Source organism: Sturnus vulgaris, chromosome 24 (genome assembly GCF_052056855.1).
Source record: "Sturnus vulgaris isolate bStuVul1 chromosome 24, bStuVul1.hap1, whole genome shotgun sequence".
Taxonomy (NCBI): Eukaryota; Metazoa; Chordata; class Aves; order Passeriformes; family Sturnidae; genus Sturnus; species Sturnus vulgaris.
This window is the reverse complement of record NC_142266.1, coordinates 6,483,383-6,507,983: the sequence shown is the minus strand read 5'-3', so window position 1 is coordinate 6,507,983 and position 24,601 is coordinate 6,483,383. Positions and strand designations below refer to the sequence as shown.

At 54.4% G+C, this 24,601-nt stretch overlaps 1 protein-coding gene across 1 annotated transcript in view; it reads left to right on the top strand.

The window, feature by feature from the left end:
• Window positions 1–12,165, top strand: part of RUNX3 (RUNX family transcription factor 3) — a 34,175-nt gene extending 22,010 nt beyond the window's left edge. The window contains exon 5 of the mRNA XM_014885573.2: window positions 9,332–12,165. Within this exon, the coding sequence (XP_014741059.1) occupies window positions 9,332–9,855 (524 nt within the window). The 3' untranslated portion in view covers window positions 9,856–12,165. The remainder of the gene's footprint in view (window positions 1–9,331) is intronic.
• The last annotated feature ends 12,436 nt before the right edge of the window (window positions 12,166–24,601 follow it).

Genomic DNA, 24,601 nt, shown 5'->3' with positions numbered 1-24,601 from the left:
TGCCCCTAAGGTTGATGTTTTTGGCATCCCTGTGCAGGGATTTAAGAGTGGGACAGGGAGGTTTTTCCCTCCACCAGTGCCCAGCTCTCTCTCGTGTGCTGGGTGTGCTTGGCCTCTCTGTTCTGCTGACAAAGCAGTTTGCACAAACTTCCTAATCTGCTCCTGGCAAAAGCAGGCTGGGAGCTGGGATGCTCAGGAACAGCCTCAGCCACTGTGGGGGGATCCCAGCACCTCAAATCCCTGAACACGGCACGTGGAGTTTGGGTTTTTAGGCAGTCAGAGACCGTGTTTGTCTTTGGGAGAATTGGTGTTATTTTGTTTTTGATCTGGCCCAGTCCAATCTCTCCTCCCTAGGAAGGAAAGCTGTGGCCGTGGTGGAGATCACAGCAAGGACAGTGCTGGGAGTGGGAGAAGGGTCTGGCCCTCAGCCACTCGCAGAGGCTTTCAGTAAAGCAGCCCCTGGAGGTTATAAATAGCCCCCATGTAAAATGATCATCCTGAGGTTAGATGGTCTCAAACCAAAAGCCTCCCGGTAAGAGAAAGCCGATGGATTCTGAAGGGCATGCCAGGAAACACGGGAGGAGAGAGGCTGGGCAGGTCGGATCCTTCTCTCTCCAGTTCAGGGTATTTCAGTGCCTCTGGCCTTGCCTTGCCCCACTCAGATGGGCAGAGACTTGATCCCTTCCCATGCCTGTCCCCAGATGGGATGCACACTGGCAACCCTGCACACAGCAGATCTCATTCCACTTGTGCTGCTCTGGGGGTGAATTGGGTAACTCTGGGTTCACCCCCTGTGGCTGTGATGGGAATCTGGCCCAGTGCTGGGCAGGACACACAGACAAACCCCCATCACCATCCAGCTCTGCTTCCCTGGCTTCAACTGAGCAGAGCCTCTGTGGAGGATTTGGCCCAATGCTTCTCCAGAGAGGTCTGGAAAATGTGAGTGTTTGCAATCCCAGCTCTGCCATCCCCGCAGTGAGACACCAAGCTGTCATTAGGATGGCTTGAAATGGTTCCTTATTACGGGGCACGCGAAGCCAGAGCCTTGCGTGCCTGCTTCGGTCGAGTTTTGCCTTTCAGCTTAAAAAAAAAATCAAGTAGCTCTCAGAAGCGAAGCAAAATGTTGAAGGGACTTGTGCTGCCTGCCTTCAGCTGCTTCTCAGGGCCCTCTGGTTTAGGGAGAGACACAGCAGCCCCAAATCTCTGGGTCCTCCCTTGCCCGCGTTTCAGCAGCAGCTCAGGCTGAGCAGTTTTGTTCCCAGCACAGCAGAGCAGGACCGCCCACGCTTGAGGTCTGTGGTGGAAACATCTTCAACCACTCAAAAGCAATTGTGTGCTTTGTCCAGCAGCATGGAGGAGCCTTGTGCTCACCAGGACAATTGCAGAGGGATTTTAGATTGGATCTCCTCGGTACCAGAGCGAGCTGTTTGGATTGATGCACTTCATGCCCCCCTGCACGCCCTTGGTTTTGCTCCAGAGAAGCCAAACTCCCTTTCACAGCGAGAACAGGGATTTCACAGGGAGGACATTAATGTCAAGTCCTTTTGCAAGCCTCTCCTAGCCCTAGTGCCTGCTGAATGGTTTTTGGGAGCCTCTGTGTTCATTGGTGAAGAGCCCCAGATCTCCTGATCTGGAATTTGCTCAGCTTCATTCTCAATCCATTACTTCAGGTCAGCGCAACATTTTTATCATCAGCAGAATGCTTCATCGTACGCCTTTAAAGTAAAGTCTTTCTCCTTTTCTTTTTAAATATACATTTTTAAAGTATTACATTACTTTTAAGAAGACTCTTGGCATAGGCAGCAAGTGCCCCTATTGTTTCCGAAATGCAACGTGGCTGCTCTGAGGTTAAGTCCTGAATTATGGGCCCAGCAAATACACTGAATTGCTGCTTCCTAATCCCTGTCCAGATTGACTTATGGTTTCTTTAAAATATCCGTTTCTTAATGGATAAAAACATTCTACCACGGGCAGAGACTAAATTGTTTCCAAAGGAAGCTAGGCAAGCATTAGTGGGAAGAAAACATATTGTGGGATTCAGCTTCAGCCTCAAAGGAAGGAACACGCTCGAGATGGGTTTCCTGCCTGCTCTCAGGCTTCTGTGTCTATCTTTAAACTGCTCTTCTGCCCCTCTCCTTTACGTTTGTGATGCCCCTCCAGTGAATTTGGCACGGAACAGTCACAGGTGAACCACAGAGCAGTGCTGGGTAGGAGTTTACCCCAGGACAGAGTCCAGGCTGCGTTTGTGCCATGGACGTGTGGCCAACCCCCAGCCACAGCTCCGGGTGCTGCATCCCTACAGAACGGCAAGGATTCCCCCGGAATTTGCCCCAGGGGTGCCATCCTGCCTTTAACACGGGATTTTGCAGCGTGCTGGGATCTGCAGTGCGGCGTGGGCAGCCCCCAGCCCGGGTGGCACTGGAGCCCCCCGTGCCATCCGCAGTGGGATTCCCATGGCACACGTGGCCTGGCCCAAACCTGCTCGGCAGGCAAGGTGGTCTAGCTGCAGGCTGGGTTGTAAATCCAGCAGCTTCCTTTTATGTAGTCGGGGCTTGTTAATTTGTTTTAATACCCTTTGAATAACAGGTAAAGAGCGAGGCGCAGGCAGGGCGGAGGGGAGCGCCTGCCATCCCCGCTCAGCCCACCCAATTAGCACCGTTATTCATTAGCGGGGACTGCGGGATGTGCCGGGCAGGGGGATGCGGGCAGAGGGCTCTGGGATGAGCCAGGCTGTGCCGGAAGCTGCGCTTGTTTAGTCTAGCAAAGGGCAGGCGGCGAGCGGAGCTGATTGCTCTGTGTAAATACATCGAGGGGGTGAGCACGGCGAGGCAGAGGAGCTCATGTAAGCTCTGGAGGACACTGGACATGGGGCTGGACTGGTTCTGCATAAATCCACACTGGAATTAGGAGCAGAAGGATCTAGAGAGTTGGAGCATCCCAGTGGACCTGGAAGGGTTTGCAGAGGAGGTTGAAATGCGGTGCATGATTCACCGAGCTGGGAACACCGGGGAATTTCCCTGCCCTGCTGTTGCCTGGTGTATTTGGGGTGGGAGAGGACCCAGGAGCTGGGTTTGTGCTGCTCGGCAGGGTGGGTTTGGGGCCGCGTGTGTGTGTGTGTGCACGGCAGCACACGCTCTTCGGGGAGAATCACAAAACTGAGCAGCAAACGTGCTTGGCAGTGTTGAGGTGGTGCCTGGCGATGCTGTGATAAGGACCTGTGTGGTGTTGTGTTTTGGTTTGGGGTTTGCATTTTTTTGTCAGACTGTGCAGAGGAAGTCCGTGCACCCAGTTTGTGAGCTGGTTCTATCAGATACAGAGCAGTGCTCCATGGGCGTGTAACAACGGATGCTGTTCACACCCTCCTCCTTTTTTTCTTTTTTTTTTTCAACACCTCCCCTCCTCCCCCAAAATATATTTTGCTCTATTTTACGTGGGCTGGGAGGAAGGGGCCGTTTTCTTTTTTAGTTGGCTCTGACTTGGAAACAAATGAACTTGTTAACATACGTGACAGAGGCGTGAGAGCGTGCCTGCACGCGTGGGTGGGGAGGAGAGCGGCGCCTTCTCTAGAGATGAGCTGGGCCTTTCACAGATCAGATGCATCTCGTGCACCTTCCCATGGAGATTCTCTCCTTCTCCTGGCCATCTCTGTGCTCCCACATGGAGTTATTGCCATCAGGGGAAGGAAGCGGAGAGGGACAAAGATCAGAAAAATGCTCAAAGATGGCTTGGAGGTCTAAGAGTGGCGGAAATGAGCAGAGAAAAAACATCCAGAGGTGTATCCAGAGTGTGAATATCTGTCCCCACTCGTCACACACGTGCTGGTGTGTTATATACAGAAGCACAAAGTATCGTTAGTGTTTACATTGTCGTCAATCATTGTGCAGTAAGACAGGAAAGGAGGGCTTTTTCCCCTGGGGTAGATTTTTCATGACAGTTTTGCAAGGCACACATATGCATAGAATTAGAACAGTGATCTATGGCCAGGCTGAAGATATTTTCTATTTTATACACTTGGAGAGTGCCACACTATCAAGTTCCCTTAAAATTCCCTTTACTCTCTGCGTGTCTCACACACTGTGAGTATTTATTGTGTAACATCCACACAAGCTCAGGTTTATTGCTGATGGTTCATCAGCCACTGCGTGCTCCCCACATGTCTGAGGTGGGGACCAGGTGGTATCTGGGTGCTGAGGAGCTGCTCAGGTTCCACACGTCTCTGCCTGGCCCCAGACAATCTGATAATGATGATCCTGCTGCACAGCAGGCCCTGGTGCTGTGCTCTGCCACGTGTCCGGGGTGAGCTGGTTGTCTGGGTACCACTGCAGCACTGAAGAGCTCCTGACGTTGCTTTTGCTGCCCTTCCTTCCCTCCAGGCAGAGCAGATGTGTTCCTGGGTCAGGAGGTAGTGGCAGCACCCACTGCTCCTCTGGATGCACATCAATCCCTGAAACCATCCGCAGGGTCCATTGCCTCATCTCCTCAAATGCTTCCAGGGACCTCAGAGCAGATCCACCGGCCCTGACCCTGCCAGGGTGCAGGGACCAGTTCCACTCCATCCCAGGCAGCTCCCAAACCCAATGTGGTCTGAAGGGAGGTGGCTGAACACACCCAGAGAAACCTCTGTGGTTGGCAACCTCACCAACCAGCCCTCCCCACCTCACGGCCAGCCCTTGCCACCATGAGCCAGCCGAGGTTTGGCTCCCATCAGGGGCATCTCCCTGCATTTATCTCCTGGCCACCCACCCCAGGAAAGACCTGTATTGTGTCCGAGGTGGGGAGAGAGCTGCTGTGTCACTGCAGCGCTGTTGTTTTATCTGGAAAGGGGCTGAGCAGCTTTCAAAGCGTGTTTCTATGCGGCTCCACGTGTTTGGGGGGGGACTTGGGGGTCCTCAAAAGGTGCAAATTGCAGCTGCACAATTAAATCATGGGGTGTGTCCCGGCCTCTGTGGTCCCAGGGGCAGCTCAGCCCTAAGGAGGAGACAGTGGCATTACTAATCAGGGCTTTGACCTTTACATGGCTTTTATTTAATACACATTCCACACTTCCCCAAACTCCCATCCAAAACATTGACATTTCCGCTGATAGATTGGGTCAGATTTTGGAGTAGTTGGGGGACTCAATTCACTCTTACAATGGTTAAATTCTTACAGCTAAATGGGCTTATTCAGTTAGTGCAGCAGCTGGTGTGATTTCGAGAAGAAAATAAACATTTCCTTCAAATATTTTGATTGGCAACTGGACAACTGAAGTACTCAAGCTCGGATTGCCAGGGTCCAAAAAAGCAAATGGGGGCTGGACGGCGAGTAAGCGAGGGAAAACCGTAGTAAATCCTCGGAGGCAGCACTACGGAGCAGATGTGTGCGAGATGTGCCGGGGAAGGGGGCAGCAAGACGGGGTTTTTAAAGCCCGTTTTCAGCTGTGATTCCCAAGGGAATGCGAGGTCTGAGGGTGAAGCTTCACCCACTCCTTGTTTCCCTGGCTTTGCTCAGCAGCTGCTCGCTCCAGGTTGCTGTTTGATCCTGGCTGTGACAGGGGGTCCTTGCTGCTGAGTTAGGTGGTTATGGAGGGCGTTAATGGCCATGTTTTATTTGGATCTCGCTGGGGTTGTTTCAGTGGAGATTTCCTCGGATGCAGGGCAGGGGCTGTGTGGTTCTGATTTCAGGCAGCCAGGATGGAGGGGCAGCCCTGAAGTGAAGGAGATGGCATGGAGAGGAAACCTTGAGGCGAGGGCCAAGATGGAGAGGAAACCTTGAGGCGAGGACCAAGATGGAGAGGAAACCCCGAGGCGAAGGAGATGGGATGGAGGGGAAACCCTGAGGTGATGGAGCCAGGATAGAGGGGAAACCCTGAGGTGAAGGGCACAGGATAGAGAAAAGCCCTGAGGGAAGGACCAAGATGGAGGGGCTGCCCTGAGGCGAGGACCAAGATGGAGGGGCAGCGCTGAGGCGAAGGACACGGGACAGAGGGGAGCTCCGAGGTGATAAACACAGGACAGAGGAGAATTCCAAGGTGAGAGACACAGGACAGAGGAGAACTCCGAGGTGAGGGACACAGGACACACCGAGAGCCCTGAGGGCCGGCCCTGAGGCGATGGCGAGGCCCCGGCCCCCTCTGCCGGCCGCCTCCTCCCGCCTCTTTCCCGCCTCTTTCCCGCGGCGCGGAGGGCGCCCCCTGCCGGCGGCGGGCCCGAGGCCGCCTCAGGCGGGCCCACCGCGGGTTTGGTATTTTGGTTTTTTTTTTTTTTTTTTTTTTTTAGTGGTTTTTGGGGTTTATTTGTAACCTGAGACTGGTCAGGGAAAGCTGGAGCTTTATTCTGGGCCAGACTTAGAGCCTAAAGGCGGCGGAGGTGAAAGCGAGCTGGTCGCGGGCGCTCGGACGCCTCATGGCTGTGCTGGATTCCATTTGAGGGGCTGGCACCGAGGGTTTCGCTTTTTGAAAAATCCACATTTACAAATCGCAGCCCTGCAGGGGTTCAGAGCCTGGCAGAGCTCCCTCTGTGCCCACCCGAGTGTCTCCAGACCCCACAGCCTCGCTGTCACACATACAGAGCCCGTAATTAACACTCTTACGTGCTCTAAATTAATAGCAGGGACCCACTGCCAAACGGTGCAAGTTCAGGCCAACAAAATGTAGCCTCCAAAAAAAAAAAACAACAAAAAAAAAAACAAACCTCTGTGAGCGTGTTATAGAGGAAAAGGGAAATGTGCCCTGAGCGCTCAGGTTGGATTTCTATTTGCATTTTATGGAATATTATTTATGGAGCTGTGAAAAGTAATGAAGGAGCACGGTGTGAGCACTGGGAAGGCTGTGAGCAGAAATCTGGGTTTTTTGGGGGGTTTGGAGGCTGCTTTTTCTCACTGCAGGGCTGCCGAGTTGTTCTGGTTTAGGGTAAATTTGGGAGAAAATTTTTGAATGGGGTTTCTATAGGAAACAGATTTTAGCAGATCTTAACTGGTTCGAGGAAATATTTTCTCGGAGAGAAGCAGGGGAAAAAACCCTGTTTATTTAACAGGCAAAGCACTTTTTAGCACAAAAATTCTAAGTAACAAAACCTTTTGCCGTTCTGAAGAGATGACAAATTTAGAAGAGTTTTTTTTTTGTGGGTTGCAGCCCGGTTTATTCAGTTTTTTATTATTTCTTTCAGCCCTGGGAAATGCCACGGCCCAGGCCAGGCCCCAGTGGGTCACTGGTGCGAGCTCCTGGTGCTGTTTTGGATTTTTAGTTTAGAGCAGGTTTGAACAATTGTCCCAATCCTAAACTGTGATGCTGCTGCTGGATTTCTACCAGCACTGAGACCATGGTCAGGCTGCTTCTCACAGAGCTGCTCTCCAAACCTCATCTCCCAGTGCTTTGGGATGGATCCCTGCGTGTCCTGCCAGGCTCTGAAATCAGGCTGGGATTTTTTATTTTTTTTTTCTCCCCACCTCTGTGGTTTTTTTCCAGCCAGCCCAGCACGGAGCAGGGATGCTTTGCAGCTCCGGGTGTGTGCAGAGCAGTGCGGTTCGGGACAGCTTTGAGTTGCTCCTCTCTTATCTCGGCCCCAAAGCCACAGCCACGTTCACAAACCAGGTGCTCCCCCGCCTTTCCCCTCCGTGGAGCCTGCGTGGGAAGGCAGGCGCTGCTGGGTGCCCGCAAAAAGGCTGCAGGGGAGGGAGGAAGGGAGGGAGGATCCTCCCCTTCTCCTGCTGAAAGACTCACCTGGGATCAGAAGAGGGAGGTTCACATCAAATCCCCTCCATACCTGCTCCTCCAGAGCGTGCCCGTGTCACTAGGTGGCTGGAAGGGATTGAATCAAGTGTTTTCTCCTGGGGAAATGCTTCAGGGCCTGGAATGCCAGCCCTGAGAAGTTAAAAATGCTTCATTGGAATAAATAGATCTGAAACACACGTCCCTGTGCGTGCAGAGCAGCCACACAATCCTCTGGATGTGTGTTTGCATCTCCAAGACCTACAGGCATGTTTAGCATACTCACCTCACAGTTTCTTGCTCTGGGGGATACAAAATCCAGATGATGTCACCAAAAAAAGTCACTTTTGAGGCTGGATGGCATCCCACCAGCAAAGGAGAAAGGCCCTGCTTTTAACAAGAGGAAAATTGAGGAGGTGTGAAGGACAGGGGTTTCAACTCTCTCCTTGGAGAGCAAACCTCATTTCTCTCTGCTTTGATGCACCAAGGTCAGAGGTTCCTGGGCTCTGTCTCAGCCTTGGGACAGCCGAGAGAGCCACAGGAATGCCTTCAGCTCCTCAGAGGAGCTTCTGCTGCAGATTCCCACCTCTAACCTGGGCTTCCTGCAGGAGGAGGGGATCCAAAGCCAAGGTTCCTTTCCAGTTCCAAGCTGGCTGCGACCCCCTTTGGGCTCAGACCCTCCAGGAAAAGGCCTGGGGGGCTCCATTATCCAATCCCACCACGAGCCTCCCTTCCCCCTAAGCACAGAGCCTGAATTTCTCACTCTCCTTATCCTCTTGGAAGGAGAAAAATACACAGAGAACTCAAGCAGAGGGATACTGTGGCTCCTGGCTTGGGAGTTTTCAGCTGTGTGTTTATCAGCTCCATCCCCTGATGGTATCAGCACGAACAGGCCACCCACAAGAAGGCTTAGCAGGCTGGTCTGGGCTCCAGCTTTTCCTGCCTGTCTCCGTGTGTGTGTGTGTGTGTATACAGCAGGGATGGATGATCCCAGGCCCGGCCGTCTGGGGCCTGCCTCCATTTATTTACTACACAGCTGATGTCATGGCTAAACATCTTTTTTCTGTGTTTATGGGGTGTGCTGCTTTAATCTGCCCGAGATGAATAGACCCCTAAGAGAAGTCAGCTTAGCCACGTCCCTTCTTGGATAGGAAACAACAAATTTTAGGACAGGAAATGGGAGCAACTTAAACAAAACGGATTTGGGATTTTTATTTAAGTCCCTCAGCTCTTTTCAAGAGGTGCTTTCTGTGGTTACTGAATTATAGAAAGAGAGCAATGACAGCAGTACACACACTGACATCCTTGGGAAAAGAAGGTATTTTATTAGAGCACAATCCGTCCTTATAGTGTTGTCCATAGAGCTAAGACAAGACAGTAGCTCCTTGGATAATTGAGAAAACGCCTCAGGGACAGTACTTTAGAATGAGTCCTATGGTCAGCACCAGGTGTTAATCTAATGTTATTAATTTTATTCTATTTTGACCAATTTTATCATTTTGGGAGAAAGTCTCCCTAGCGGAGCTGAGACAAACAGGAGAAACTGTAGCCTGGGAATGATTTTCTTGGCTGTAATTTTCCTAGATCTCTACCAGCGTGCCCACACTTTCCCCTCTGCTGCTCTAACCACGCCGTTTTCCTCAGGCACGTCGGAGCTGAGCCCCTTCTCGGACCCGCGGCAGTTCGAGCGCTCCTTCCCGGCGCTGCCGGCGCTGACCGAGACGCGTTTCTCCGACCCGCGGATGCATTACCCCGGTGCCATGTCCGCCGCCTTCCCCTACACCGCCACGCCCTCGGCCACGGGCATCGGGGGCATCAGCATGACCAGCATGCCCACCACCACCCGCTTCCACCACACCTACCTGCCGCCCCCCTACCCCAGCTCCACGCAGAACCAGAGCGGCCCTTTCCAGGCTAACCCCTCTCCCTACCACTTGTACTACGGGACGTCCTCGGGCTCCTACCAGTTCTCCATGGTGGCCGGGGGCGAGCGCTCGCCCACCCGCATGCTGTCGTCGTGCACGAGCGCCTCGGCGGGGAACAACCTGATGAACGCCGGGCTGGGAGCGCAGAGCGACGGCGTGGACGCGGACGGCAGCCACAGCAATTCCCCCACGGCCATGAGCACCACGGGCAGGATGGATGAGTCAGTCTGGAGACCCTACTGAGGAGGAGCTCGGCTTGGGCAGCGATGCCTTTGAGTCCTTTTGGGAGCCGCCAAAGGAAAAGGTAAAGCAAAAAGTCTTCCAAAACGCAAAGGATCCTCTGCATGCAAACATCAAGCGAAGATGGACCGAGACCTTCGTTGCATTTCAAGGTGAACGCCCACGAGGCTTGAATGTGTCGCTTGATGTGGTTCCTCCCGTGTGTTTTAGGTATGTGGATTGTACATAGGGAAAAAAAAACCCCAAGGACGTGTGGAATCAGATGTTTGGTACTTGCAGAACACTTCTCGTTCATCTCACTCGCACCTCTTCCCCACACAAAGCATTCAGAAGTGAGGAGAATCTCACCTTTCCTCTGCAAAATGGTTCAGAGAAGAGAAAACACCCAGGAGTCATCCGAGCCATGTCTCTGCCAGTGCTGGAGGACTGAACTTAAAAAAAAAAAAAAAAGGAGAAAAAAAAAAAGAAAAAAACCCCATTGCCTCCTGTCCTTCCCTCCCCGCTGGTGAAGGGTCCCTGAGCACCAAAGAGCAGTGGGGTGTGCAGCACAGCCAGGGGCACTGGGGCTCGGTCAGCCACGTGAACAAGAGCTGTGATGTGATTGTTGTTATTATTTGTTGACGGCAGAAGTTGTATTGTTCATTTTGCTGTCGCTGTCGTCGTCTGTCAATCAGTAACGTGGCTGACCCCGGGCCTGGCTGACCCCTCCCCTCCATGTTTACACACGAGATGTACTTTTTACAGAGATGTTTTGTTTTGTTTGTTTGCTCTCTTGTCCTGACCTCACCATTCAGCTCTTTGCTCCCCTTAGCAAACCTCAGTGACGGTGGCTGAAGCGAAGGCGGCGTTCAGGACAATCTGAGACGTTTGGGATGCACTTCCAAGGGGCTCAGGAGCCTTTGGCACGGCCTTGCCACCGTTCTCCAGGTGTTCCTTCCGTCCCCTCCGAGTGGCCACACTCCCAGCTGGTGGCAAAGCATCATCATTCTGTTCTGGTCCTTCCCCATCTTCTCACCCAGAGAGGATTAACACAATTTCTTGTTTTGACTCACACGTGTCAGTTCATCCTGAAAGCTCTGAGATCTGCAGGAAGGAGCAGTTTGCACTCCTGGTGGTGGGAATGTTGTGAGCTGATGCTGTGCAGCCTTTTCCATCCCCTCACCCTCCTGTCCCTCCCCTCCAGGTGACCCCTGGAGCATGGGGATTTCACTGTAAAGGAACAAGGTGAACAGGGGGCACTCCAGGTGGCATTTTCAGGAACAAGCACCACACACCCTCAGAGCTGACCCCCAAAAAGATTGCAACCACGCAGGGCCACGGTGGGAGGCGGCTGCAGGGGGCTGTGGGCTCCTCCAGGGCCAGCTCAGGGTGGCTCTGATGCACAGCACAGGGTTTGTCACCTCCTGCAGGCCAGCTGTGCCCTCTGCTGGCACGGGAATTGGGGCTGGATTGGGGATTCCTCGTGCTCGCAGGGCTGGGGGGGCACAGGCGGATTCCTGGGGATCCATCACTGCAGTACCCACCGCCCTGCACAGCCCCAGTGCCACCAGTAACCGCGCCTTGCTTTTCCCATTTCTCCCACGAACAGAAGGAAACGGAGCCCCCAGAGCCGCCCTGGTGGCCCCTGTGCCTCAGCCACACCGTCCCAGCCTTGTCACCTGTCCCCAGCTCCCAGCTGGCAGCCGCTCCCCCTCAGCACAGAGCGCTGCGATTGCACTACCACAGCTCCTGGCTGCCCTGGAGAGCTGCCATGACCACTCCGAGTTCCACAAGCAACGAAGAACAACTCTTTTCAATAATAATAATATTAATAATAATAATAATATTTTTTTTTTAATAAAACGCCTTACCCCAGCAAAACTGCAACCTCCACTTGCCTTAGCGCCGGCGCTGGCCGGTTCTGGAGCTGGACAGGGCAGCCTGTCCTGAGTTCTGATGCCTTTCTGCATTTGTCATCCCATCCCACTGGTTGAAAGCACAAAGGAAACAAGGCATTCGTAGTTGTTAGGTTAATTTAAGACTGTTTGTAGCGAGTTTTGAAAGAGAAAATAATAAAAAGAATGGCAGCGATGTTGTTTTTGTGACATATTGTCATGTGAAGGTGTAAATAGATGCACCTCTGTTGTATGCAAATGGTCATGAGACAGGCCAATGTTTTTGCTTTGCACTATAATTTGCTTTTTTTAAAAAAAAAATGCACAATCGCTTGTACAGTAAAGCCCCTTTGTCTGGCTCACAGAATATTTAACTATAAAATCTAATTTTTGGTCTTATTTGTTATAATAATATAATTCTTAAATGTGTTGAAGGATACGATTCTTAATAATGCTTCTAATACTTGTTACGTGCAGGGTAAAATAACACCAGACTAAGGAGATGAGATCAGAGATCTTTGTAGATAAAGAAGGCTGAAGTTGTTGGGTTTTTTAATGGTGTCTTATGATGGACATTAAAAAAAAAATATATGCTAGTGATACCAAAAAAATGTGGTTATTTGTGTAATACCCCGGCCCTACTTGAAGGCAACGCCCTATATTTAATATGTAGCCCAATTTTTAACCTGTAGCACTTGTCACTGGGGAGGGGGGAGGTGGGGAGGGGGAGAGGAAGAGGAAGAGGAGGCTCTGCTCCTGGAGAAGCCATCGGGGAAGCTGTGGCTGCAGGAGTGTCCCGGCTCTGGCTGCCCTGGGGACAGAGCCACGGCTCGGGGGACAGCTCTGCTTTTCTGGGATGGGCTCATTTCTGCTCCGCTGCCCGTGGCCGTGTCATTATCGTGTCAATGCCATGAGGAACAATAAACGAATGGTTACAGTGGCCCCGCTGCCTCCCGCCTGTCACTTCTCACCGGGGACCGTGCCCGGGCCAGGGGGGCTCCTCCTGCTGCTCCTTCCCCGTCCCGGTACCGGGGAGGGTCCCTGGGCTCCTCCTGCTCTTGCACAGGAAGGTTCCTCCCGCTCTTCTTTCTCCAGGCTCTGATTTTCGGCTCATTCAGAGCACCCCGGTACCGGATCCGATGTTTGGGGGCTGCTCTTGGCCCCAGTTTGGCACCACAAGGGGGTCCAGGGCAGGGCAGGCAGGGATGGGATGGGGTGGGAGGACCTGAGCTCCCTAAAAAACCCATTTAACTCCCTCAGAAGGGTCTAGAGCGCTCCCTAAAAACCCATTTAAACCCCCCAGAAGGGTCTAGAGCGCTCCCTAAAAACCCATTTAAACCCCTCGGAGGGGTCTAGAGCGCTCCCTAAAAACCCATTTAAACCCCCTAGAAGGGTCTAGAGCGCTCCCTAAAAACCCATTTAAACCCCCCGGAGGGGTCTGGAGCGCTCCCCGTGCCCAGGGCCAGCCCTGGAGCTGCATCCCAGCCCCGCATCCCCTCCCTGCCCTCCTCCTGTCAGCGCCGTCCCGAGCCCCAAAAGCTCCGCACAAATCCAGCAGGACCCGAACGGTGCGAGCCCAGACCCCTCAGCACTCAGCGCTCGCCTCCAGAACCCAAATGACAGCTGAAAGGCAAAAATAAAAATATCCCAGCCCACAATAGGATCCGGTGCCAAGGCGCAGCGGGCCGGGGCTCCCGAGGAGCCGGGGGAATTCAGAGCCAGAATTATTCATGAGCCCGGGGCCATTCCCAAATCTCTGCCTCCCCCCTGCAGCATCTCCTGAGCACAGCTCACAGCGGCGTTTGCGTGGAAAGAGGTGGGGGGGGGGAAATTAAAAAAAAAAAAAAAAAATTAGGAAAAGCCCAAACCAAACCACAATAAATGCTCGCACCCGGCTCCACAGCCCTGGCCAGCGGGAATGTGTTCCAAGGAAAACCCGAGACTTTGCTGCCTTTTCTTCACAGCTACTGGGAGAGGAAACACCCCGAGGTGTAGCTGTTATTTACAGGAACTCTCTGTTCCAAACGGATCCTTGCTTTTCTCGCTCAGAGCTGCAGTGGGAAGAGAGAAGGAGAAGGAAAGGGTGGAAAAAGAGGACAAATAAAAAGGGGTTTTTTGTACTGACATGCACTGGATCCGTGAAATCCATGGGATTTGGTGCAGGTGCCCGTGGAGGGGATGAGGATGTGTCCCCCCAGTGCCAGGGGGGACCACAGCACCTAAAATCCTGATGAGAATTTAAGTGTTAATGTGCCCAGCACCTGAGGGCCAGAGGGGTGCGATTTTTATATATTCATTCTTTTTATACGGCTAATATTATTATTTGCATTATTCTATGGGTGGTATTTTTATAAGGCTGATGTTTTTATAATGAGGATATTTTTACATGGGCCACCTGCACGGAATCCAACGTTCTGCCCTAATTTAATGAATTTAAAAGGGAAAGCTGGACCCCAGTGTGGCGTTGTGGGGTGCATCAACCTCCCCCAAAGCCTCCCCCCAAATACCCGAGGGCTCCCTCAGTTCCAGGGGGAAGCTGAAAAACAGGGCTGGAAGCAACAGCGTGGGGCAGTCAGAGCAGGAATGTTTGGGTTTTCTTTTGCAACAGAAAACTGAAAAGGGGGAAAAAATAGCTGGAGCTTGGAAAGCTATTTTTTGACCATTCAGATATTAAATTGCGTGGAGTTTGGACGAAAAAATCCGCTAGGAAAAATGAAGACTATTTCCTTTGAGATCAGAGCTAACAAGAGTCTCAGCAAAAATCTTGTTTTATTCTCATTCCAGCCCAAACTCCAAAGCCCAGCCTCTGTTTTAATGACTCTGTTGTGACCAAACCGCCTTGGTAAATAATCTTTCAACTCGCACAAATTCTGAGACTACACAGGATGTAGGGGAAGGATCCTGACTCTTGCCTTGCCCACATCAAGCCCTTAACGAGCCGTGCCCAAACGAGCAATCAGCATCGTTAGGGCCCAGTTCTGTTCCTCTGACACAGGAATGAAATCCTGTTCCTCTGAAATAGAACCTGGAGGCCCTGAGAGGTGCAGAGCACCCACCCAGCACCCCCAGGGACCCCCTGGACCTGCAAAAAAATCACCCCAGTGGGCACCCCCAGCTGGAGCAGAGCCAGGTTCCCACTCTGGCATCATCTCCGTGGGCACCCACGGGGGGTTAATCCTCCTGCAGAGCCTTCCTGCTGGAAAGGACGGGGCTTTGTGGGGCTGGGGTGGGTGTTTTTGTGAATGCTGCCTATTTAGAAGCTAAATGATGGAAAACATGGAAAATTCATTAGGGTGTCTGGGCAAGTGTTGGGTTACACGTCATTCACATCCACTTACTCAGCGGGACCTCACGCCTTGGGGGAGAGATATATTTATATACATTCATATACATGGATTTTATACGGAGGAGTGGTTGGGGGTTTTTTGTTTTTTTGTTTTTTTTTTCCTCCTCCATTTAATTTCCAGACTGGCACAAAAATGAGACTTTTTGCTTCTCTTCAAAACTCGCTGCCCCCCCTCGGCCTGGGCTCTGTTCCCTTCCCACCCCTGGGAGGGAACCAGTGCCATTCCCACTGCTTGGAAAAGGCAGGAGCTGTTAGCCCAGGATCCATAAAGGTCAAATCCATGGCCAGGGCAGCACCTGCGGCCTGGGATCCCCACCTGGATGTTCCTTCAGTGAGGGATGAGAGCTGCGAGAGGAGCAGGGGGTGGAGGGCTGGTCCAGTGCCCGAAGTACAAAACCCGTGAAAAAAACCCCCAATCCCTCATTCCTGATAACTCAGAATTCCTCCAGTTTGCTGCAATACAAAACCAACCCAATGAAAACATTGTTCCAAGGTCATAGGAGCTGTTTTGTTCAGGATGTTCTGTTTTTCAGGGAGCTCTTTCTCCCCAGCTTCATCCTGTCCTGACATCACCTTCCAGCCCTGAACCACATCAGAGATGCCACCAAGCAGGGCCGTGTCACCTCCTGATGGCACCTGAGCCTGCATCCCGCTGCTGGCAGCCCCAAAAACCACATCTTGAAAGCCTCAGCAAGCACCTCGTGTGCTGTTCCGTGATTTAATCACACACTTTATTTTTATTTAGTCCATGCAAAGCAAGGCCCCCGTGTAACTGTTAATTCCTGCCAGCAGCAGCCTGGGATGCAGAGAAGCTGTTTTCTTGTGCAGAGGCTGGGCCGGGCCGGGAGATCAGAAGAGTTTAAATTAAAATAGGCTCATGTGAGTCTTTATTCTTGGCTTAGCCCACAGAGGCTGAAAACGCTGTTAAGCGACGCAGCGCCGGGATCCCGCCGCTGTCAGACACCCGGCCCTGAGCGCAGCTCCACTTCAAAGCGCCGGGGCAGGGCACGCTGGAGAGCGAGGCCTCATTAACCCGGGGATTGCTTAGATGGGCCGATAGCGGCTCTAATTAGGGCAGGAGGGGCGGGCAGGGGAGCCGGGGCCGCGTCCCGTGTGTGTCCCGGAGCATCCCCCAGGTGAGCGCCCCGGGCGGGCACCTGCTGCGTGGGCCGGGCTCACGCGTGACCGGGCAGGTCTGCGTGGCGGGGGACGCGCTCCCTGCGGCTCCCGGAGCCTCCCGGAGGCCCCGCCCGGGCACTCCCGGCCGGCGGCTCCCCCCGGGAAGCGTCCCCTCCTGCAGCAGCCCCGAGGGTCAGGCAGGGCTGCCGGGGGTGATGGTGATGTTGGTGAGGTTCCCTGCGCTCCTGGCAGGCTGCACCGTGGGGTGCGGTTTCCCGAGGTTGGTAAAGCCACGGGTGTCTCGGTTGGGCGACCAAAACCATCCCTGAGACGGCACCGGGGCATCAGGAGAGCGCCGGGAGCACCGGGTGCTGCCCCGAGCTCCCGCCCAAAGCACCAGCGTGCAGCAGAGTGGGAGAGAAGGGCACATTTTGGGGCTGAATGATCCGAATCCAGGCTCTGTGACACCCAAACCCCAGCCCTGTGAGCACCCGAATCCAGGCTCTGTGACACCCAAACCCCAGCCCTGTGAGCACCCGAATCCAGGCTCTGTGATCATCCAATCCCTGGCTCTGTGAACACACAAATTCAGGCTCTGAGCACACAAATGCCGGCCCTGTGAGCATCCACACCGCGATGCCGATGGGGTGGGCGACCAAGATTCAGCTCGGGGTCTCCATCACTCAGCGATCGCCCCTGTCCCCGTCAGGAGGTGCCGGGAGCCCCTTCCCCAGCCCCGACCGGGCACTGGCGTCGCTCCAGGAGGGATATTTCACAGCAGCGCTACCATGAGCAGAATTTCCTTTCCATCGGAGCCATTTGAAAAGCCCCCGGGTCCCTGCAAACATAGGGTGGGTTTTAATTCGGGCAGGAAAAAAACCCAGTAGAGACGGGCTAACCCTAACCCTAACCCTAACCCTAACCCTAACCCTAACCCTAACCCTAACCCTAAACCTAACCCTAACCCTGACCCTAACCCTGACCCTAACCCTAACCCTAACCCTAACCCTAACCCTGACCCTAACCCTAACCCTAACCCTAACCCTAACCCTAACCCTAGCCCTAGCCCTGACCCTAACCCCAAATTCTAACCCTAACCCAAACCCTATCCCTAACCCGCTCCCGGTGCTATTCCCTGTGCTATTCCTGGTGTTAGTCCCGTTGTGTCTCGGGGGTGGCTGCAGCCCAGACCCCCCCTTGGCACTTTTTGCTGTTTGCCTTTGCAGCCGTTGTGTTTATTACGGCCTGGAACACCCAGTTTTGTTGCTTTTTTGGTTTTATTTTTTTGCTGTCTGCCATGAAATCGATACAGCAATTTCATTTCTCAGTCATAAATGAAATGAGCTGTAAAGCAAAGTTGGGTGTTTAAGCCGGAGTGAAAGAATGAATTGTTCTGACGGCGGACGTTAATGAGGGGATTAAATATTCCTGCAAATCCTGGGGGTCCCCGAGCTGCCCTGATTGTCACCGGGAGTTTTGGGGGCTCCCTGCACCCCTCCTTTGTGCTGCCTCGGACCTGTGTGCTCCAGAACCCCGGGTGGGCAACAGAACTTCACCCGAGCCCCACCGGGACCCCTCCCGGCATGGAAACACTCCAGGGGGATTTGGAGCCCAGGGAAAGAACAGAGGGATGTCCTTGATGTGGGATGGGGCTGGTGGAGAGTTCTGACAGCTCCTCATCTCCTCATCTCTTCATCCTCATCTTCATCTCCTCATCCCCATCCCCATCTCCTCATCCTCCTCCTCCTCATCCCCATCTCCTCATCTTTTCCCCATGGTGACACTTCCACATGGGGATAGACCAAAAGGAATGGGACAAAACAGCCCCAAACCAAAGCGATGTTTATTACCAGCAGCCTTTCAGCTGACCCAAAACTGGGGTTTTTATGCCGGGTTTTTTTCACGGGGACACAACCCCTGCTGCTTTCCGAGGAGGGCGGGCGGAGTTTCCGCTCCCGGGGCCGGGGGATTTTTTTTTTCCCTGGCACGGAAGGCAGGAGTTTTGCCCAGCTCCACACCATTAAAGATTAAGCCCAGAATTTGGTCTTTGCTTTCCTGCCCACAGCCTGGCAGCCCGACCTCGGGAACCCTCCTCTCATGGCAAGCGCCCAAGACCCCCAACTCCCCTCCTGCCCCTGCTCCATCATTTATTTTCCAGTGGAAAATAACCCAGAGCTGATCCGGAGCGCTTTGACAAGTCCAAAAATACGAGGCCATATTATCTTTAAACCAGTTTTTAAAAGCCCCACAGTGAAGGCCCTATTGGGGCAGGAGAAACTCCAGCCAAGTTCCCCACGTCCGCCCCCTGCTCCAGTTGTATTCCCCTGGAAATCCTCGCAAAGAAAAACACAGGGCCTGAAAAAAAAAAAATTTGGTTTTCATTAAAACCCTCGAATGTGAGGGGTTCTGTAGCTTTCAATGGGGCTTTGATTCCTATAGATGATGGAATGTTTTCAGAACATTTAAAAAATGTTCTCCACCTTTCTATCTTATATCGGCGGGGAACTGCGCCGGCGTTTTTCTCCCTGATAGAAGTGGCGAGGGCTGGATGCAGATCCAAACCCTTTCCTTTATTTACCTTGAGGTTTCGGTTTAAAAATGTGATGATATTTTCTTGTGGCTTTGGAACCAGAGGAGACAATCCACGTGGGGGGAAAAAGAAATGGGTGGAAAACGCTGCAGGAATTTTTTCAAGGGGGATTTTATTTTTTTTTTTTCCCACGGAGAGGAAGCGGGGTCACTCAGCACATGCAGGCACCCACGTACCTCTCTGAACCCTTTTTGGGGGAAGCTAAGAGGTATTTCCAACCCTCTAAATCATCTCCAGTTTTGTGGAGATTGCCTGAAGAAATTATTTTATTGCTGTGTTCCCTCCCTGCTCCTGTGTGCGCCAGCTGGTGGCTTTTCTAAACCCCCTTTTATAGGAGATCAGCCTCTTAATGTAATTTAATTCCATTTTTTTTTGATGAGTGTAAAGCAGGCTCCTGGCCTTGGCATTTTTGAGGATGGGGTCTGAAGGGCTGAGGTGCCCCTTCCCATCACCCCCAACCTCACCCGGTGCCAGCGATGCCCGAGGAGCCCCGGGCTGGCACAGCCCCGTGTCCCCTCCAGAGCCCGGGGAATGTCCCCAGGGCCCGGCCATCCCCGGGGATCTCTGCACGGCTTTATTTCTTTCTTTTTAAAAGCTTTATTCCCGCTTTTTTCTGTCTCTGTGTCCAAGTCACCACCCAGTGCCACCCCCAGACCCCGCCAGGATCCCGCGCTCCCCTCCTCACACAAACCCCACCCGAGCTGGCGTTTTGGGGTGGCTTTGTGCTTTTTTCTGCAGGACACCCCAAACCAAAATTTTACCTGCAGGACACCCCAAACCAAAGCCTTTTCTGCACCTCGCTGGGGCTCCGGGCACTCGGCAGAGGAGGAGGAGGAGGAGGAGGAGCGAGCCCAGCCCTGGTGCCGAAATTGGGCACCGTGCCGGGCTGGTCGGACCGGTCGGGCCGGCTGGGCCGTGCCCGTGGCACCCAGACACGCCGTGCTCGCCCCTATCGCTGTCCCTGCCCCTCCCCAGGTGGCAGCGCAGCCCCGGCTCAATTACCGCTCATTAATCACCGCCCCAGAAGGGCCACCCAGGCTGTGGTGGCCCGGTGCCACCGAGGGTGCCCGGCCCCGCTGCCCCGCGCCCGGGGAGCACCTGCAGCGCTCCCAGCCTGGCTTGAGCCCAAATCCTTCCAGGGGGATTAAAGGGATTTGAATAAACCCGAGAGAGCTGAGCACGGAGTGCTAAACCCGGCTCCAGCCCTGCCTTGCTGACCCAGCAGGAGCTGGGCTTGGAGCTGGGTTTGGAGCTGGGTTTGGAGCTGGGTTTGGAGCTGTTCCCTGAGTTGGGGTCCCTGAGGATGTTGGGTCCGAGCAGCAGCGATCTGGAGGGGCTGGGATGTTCCATGGGATCTGATCGATTCCATGGGGGGTGATCGATTCCATGGGGGGTGATCGATTCCATGGCTCTGTCCATCCCGGCTCCGGGAGCTCAGGAGAGCAGGAGTGTGCCAGAGCTCACGTAGGCAGGAAGAGGGGCGGGATAAGGACGGGATGAGAATGGGATGAGGACGGGATGAGAATGGGATGAGGATGGGATGGGGACGGGACACGCTCCCCTCGCACCCGGGGCAGGCACCAGCAGCAGCAGCCGGGGCTGGTTCCGAGCCGGGAATGCCCAGAGCCAAACCCGGCTCCCCCCCTGCCACAAGAAATACAAACATCGTTAGTTTTTTAATATCTAATTAAGAAGTTTTAACGTGCTCCCCCTGCACGGGGGACACGGCGGCTGCTGCTGGAGTAGAGAGGTTATGAAACACCCCCACGGAGCGTCCGTGAATTTGAGGATCTTTGTTAATTGCTAATTAGCACGTAATTAGCACGTGGCTGGGTTAATGGCCAAAACCTCGTGGTCCATGGACCAGCACAGCACCCCAAAACAGCATCCCAAAATAGCATCCCAAAATACATCCCAAAATACATCCCATCAGAGCATCCCAAACCAGCATCCCACAGATTCGGGGCTGCTGAGCCCCTCTGGAGCTGGGCCATGGCTGAGCCCCCCCAGGCCCCTCCCAGGGCTCCAAACAAGCTGAAATTCTCCCAATCAAAGCCCCCTCTGTAACCCAGCCCAGGCTCATCTGTGCCTTGAAGAGCTCCAGCATTTTCCTACGGGGAGGGAGGAAAAAAAAAAAAACCTTATTAGATTAAAACCAAACCCCTCTGCATGAATCCTCTCCCTCTTCCCAAGCCTGGTCACTTTAAAAGGCAGAGATGGAAAAATAAAAAACCTGGGATAGGTTTAAAGAGCTCAGCCCTTCACAGGAGATGCCTCAGCCTGCTGTAACTTCACAAATAAACTTTGCTTTACACGTTTGACTCGTGGCACAGTTTTGGCAAATTCAGAGCCCTTCAGTGCAGCGTTTCCTGCATTCCCGATTGCTATCGAAGGCTTGGGAAAATATACAGGTGGAGGGAGCAGATTTAACTCTTTGCTCCCCAGCCTCACCCCCCGAGCCAGGAGGAACTCAGAGCTGCTCCAGAAGGGTCCAATGTTCCTGGATGGGGAATAAATCCCTGCCTCAGCAGCACAGGGAGATGCTCAGGATGGGCTCAGGGAAAAACGGGATTTGGGACTAAAGGAAAAGGCTGGAAGCCAGGCTCCAACCCAGCTTCCCACTGCCTGTGCTGGGGAAAACCTGGGGACAAGAGGATTTCCATTTCCATATCCATGGAATGGCCCCTGGCTGGCATCAGCTGCAAAGGGATTTTTATTCTGGGTTTTTAAGATAAAAAGCAGGGTAATAATGGTAATTTTTGTGTGAGGAACCACAGCCCCAAGCCTCAGGTGAGGCTCAGGGAGGTCTGGACTGGCCGAGGTTCATTGAGGAAAACCCGAGCACAGCAAGTCCAGTTTAATTCCCTACAAACGCCAGCGGCCCTGCTGGCCACAGCTTGGCTGGAAAGCCAAATAAATGCAAATGAAGCAATAATAATTAAATAAAATAACAAATTTAAAATGTCAGCCCTGCTCTGCACCAGCCCTGCTCTGCCCATTCCCATCTCCCGGGCCGAGTGAGAGCGGCCGGGACGGAGCCGGGGCTGTCCCTGACCCCCGCTGGGGTTTGCCAGGACAGAGAGAGAGGAAAGCACAGCCCGGGGAGGTGACCCCGGCCATTGGCACAGGCACTGCAGGGGAGAGAGCAGGAAAAAGGGAACCTGAGCCCAAACCCACACTCTGCTGGTTTCTGGGAAGGGTTTGCAGTGACCACAGGAAAAACTCACAGGTCTGGGCAGCAGCCGTGGGGTCTGGGCTGGCCTGGGCTGGGCACAGCGGGCACTGCCAAGGAAATGCGCGGGGGAAGGCAAGAGGGATGTGCTGACCCCAGCGCCGTCATTCCCCACCTACACCCGGCCCCTCCATCCTCTCTGCATCCTCCGAGCTCCACCGGGACTTTCCCCGCTTGGACGAGCCCTTCCCAATCCCAGCAAACCCGGCCTGGGCTGTTCGGGGGCTCTGCTTGGCACAGCAGCCGGACCCGACCCTGTCCGAGCAGGGACCCCTCCCCAGCGGCTGCAGCGTCCCCAGCTCGCAGGGAAAGTGGGAGGGGAGGCCGGGCCGAAGTCCCGGTTGTGAAATAACCCCCGGTACCTGCCCGGCTTTGAAATGCAAAGCGCTCGGCTCCGCTCCGGCAGCGCCGTTGCGGTCTGAGGCCAACAAAGCTCTCAACACAAACGGGCTGCAGTCGCTGATCAACCAGCAGCTTCAGACCGAGAGGCATCTCGCATGCAAATGGCATTTACCGCTAATTAAATGCACAAAGGAGATTTTTCCAGGCATCCAAGGTTGCTGCTGCGGAGTCTGAACTCCCACACGCGCACACACCCAGCGCCTCTGCGGAGCGAGGCTTTTTCTGCGCACAAAGCACAAAGCACAAAGCGCTTCATCTCCATGCGCGTGGATTGGGCAACGCTGCCATCCCCGGCTGCCTTCCCTGCTCCCCCCAGGACATCCCGATCCAGCTCCTGGGGCTCCCAGTGCCACCCCCGTGTCCAGCACTGGGACGATTTCAGCCCCTTTCCAGGGTGGAGTTGGGCGAGGTGTCGCTTTGGGGGAAAGGTTTTGGTTTGAGGGACAAGCCCCCCGAGGTGCCATCCCCCAGAGGGATCCATGAGGCCGCTCGCTCTCCTGTCCCGTGAGGACAAAGCCCCTTGTGCCACTGGTGATGCCCCATGAGCCGCACCATGATTACTCTGCTCCCAAATCTCCTCATCTCACCCACAGCCCCCTCCTGCCATGGGGGCAGCCCAGGGGACATCACAGCCTGTGTCACCCAGCCCCTCTCCCTCCTCCCAGCACAGCCAGATCCCCAAAACCAATCCCAGCCCCAAACCTCCCTTCTGCAGCCGCTCCCGGCCCTCCCCGATGGCTCAACCATGGCCAGGCAGCGCACTGAGGACACGGACAGGGACACGGACAGGGACAGGGGTTCCCCAGGACAGGCTCCAGAGGGCCGGGGGGCTGCTGGAGTCACCCCAGCCGCGCTGCTGAGGGGCAGCAGGGACATCCCAGCGCTTCCCAGCGCCGGGGGGACGCAGGGGACACTCAGGAGTCAGACACGGCCACGTTTCACAACTGGCGATGGCTCGGGCTCCCCCCGCCACCACCACCCACACTCGGGGTGTGTTTGCAATGCCGAGATGTGGAGTTTGTATCTCCTGCTCATCTCCAGCTGAAGCATTCCTGCTTGTTTACTGGTCCTCTCCCCCAGTCACAGGATCCCAGTCCAGCAGAGGAGCTTTCATTTCCTGGGGACATCTTGCATTCATTAGGACATGTTGTTATTGACTTACAAGGCTGCTAATTCCCAAGGTCCAATTTAGCCCTCAAAACCACCAACATGTGTGCTGGGGAGTTGCTACATCCCCGCCAGCAGCCAAGTGTGCTCAGCAGGCACAGACGGAGCCCAAATTTAAAGGCAGGGAGGTTTGGGATTCTCTGCTCCGTGCTCAGCATCTCCAGCCATGAGCGGTACCTGCAGGAGACGCCACACCAGCCCGAATATTCGCCCTCTGCAAATGGGAAAGATCAGGTGAAAAGCAAAATCAATGGTGAAAAGCAGCCGGGGAGATGCTGCGGGGTGATGAGGACGCGCCGAGGGGTGCAGGGGACAGCCGGACCTGCAGACACAGGGACAGGAGGCAGCCCTGGCTCAGGGCAGGGTGTGCCCGGGACTGGCAGGAGTGGGGCCAGCTCCAGCAGAGCCCCTGAGGAGAAAAGCCCAGGTTTGGGGAGCAGAGCCCAAGTTTGGGGAGCAGAGCCCAGGTTTGAGGAGCAGAGCCCAGGTTTGAGGAGCAAACCCCAGGTTTGGGGAGCAGAGCCCAGGTTTGGGGAGCAAAGCCCAGGTTTGAGGAGCTGCCTCAGCTGCACGAGCGACCGCAGATGGGCTCCTTGTCTGGGCCCGGCTTTAGGTCAGACAGGTTCGCTTAACTCCTCATCTCGGGGTATCTCTGCCTGCCTGTGGTGCCTGGGGAGGGCAGCCCCACTGCCCATAAATAAATAAATATAAATATATATATAATGCGTAGTGTGGCGAGAGCGAGCTTAACTCGGGCCCCCGGGGGCACTGAGTCACCTCAGCCCGGGATTAAAGCTCGGTGGTGGCTGAAGCAATTCCAGCCCCACCCCGGCCGGGAAGCTGCAGCCCCCGGTGGCGGAACCACATGGAAGCAGCGCCGGGCCCGCCGCGGTTCGGGGCTGGGCAGGAGGAGCCGGGGCTGGGCAGGAGGAGCCCGGGCCGGCCCCGGGGCCCCGCGGCCCCGCCGCGATGGCTGCAGATTGGGAGGAGGCGGCGGAGCCACCCCCGGGATGTGTGGG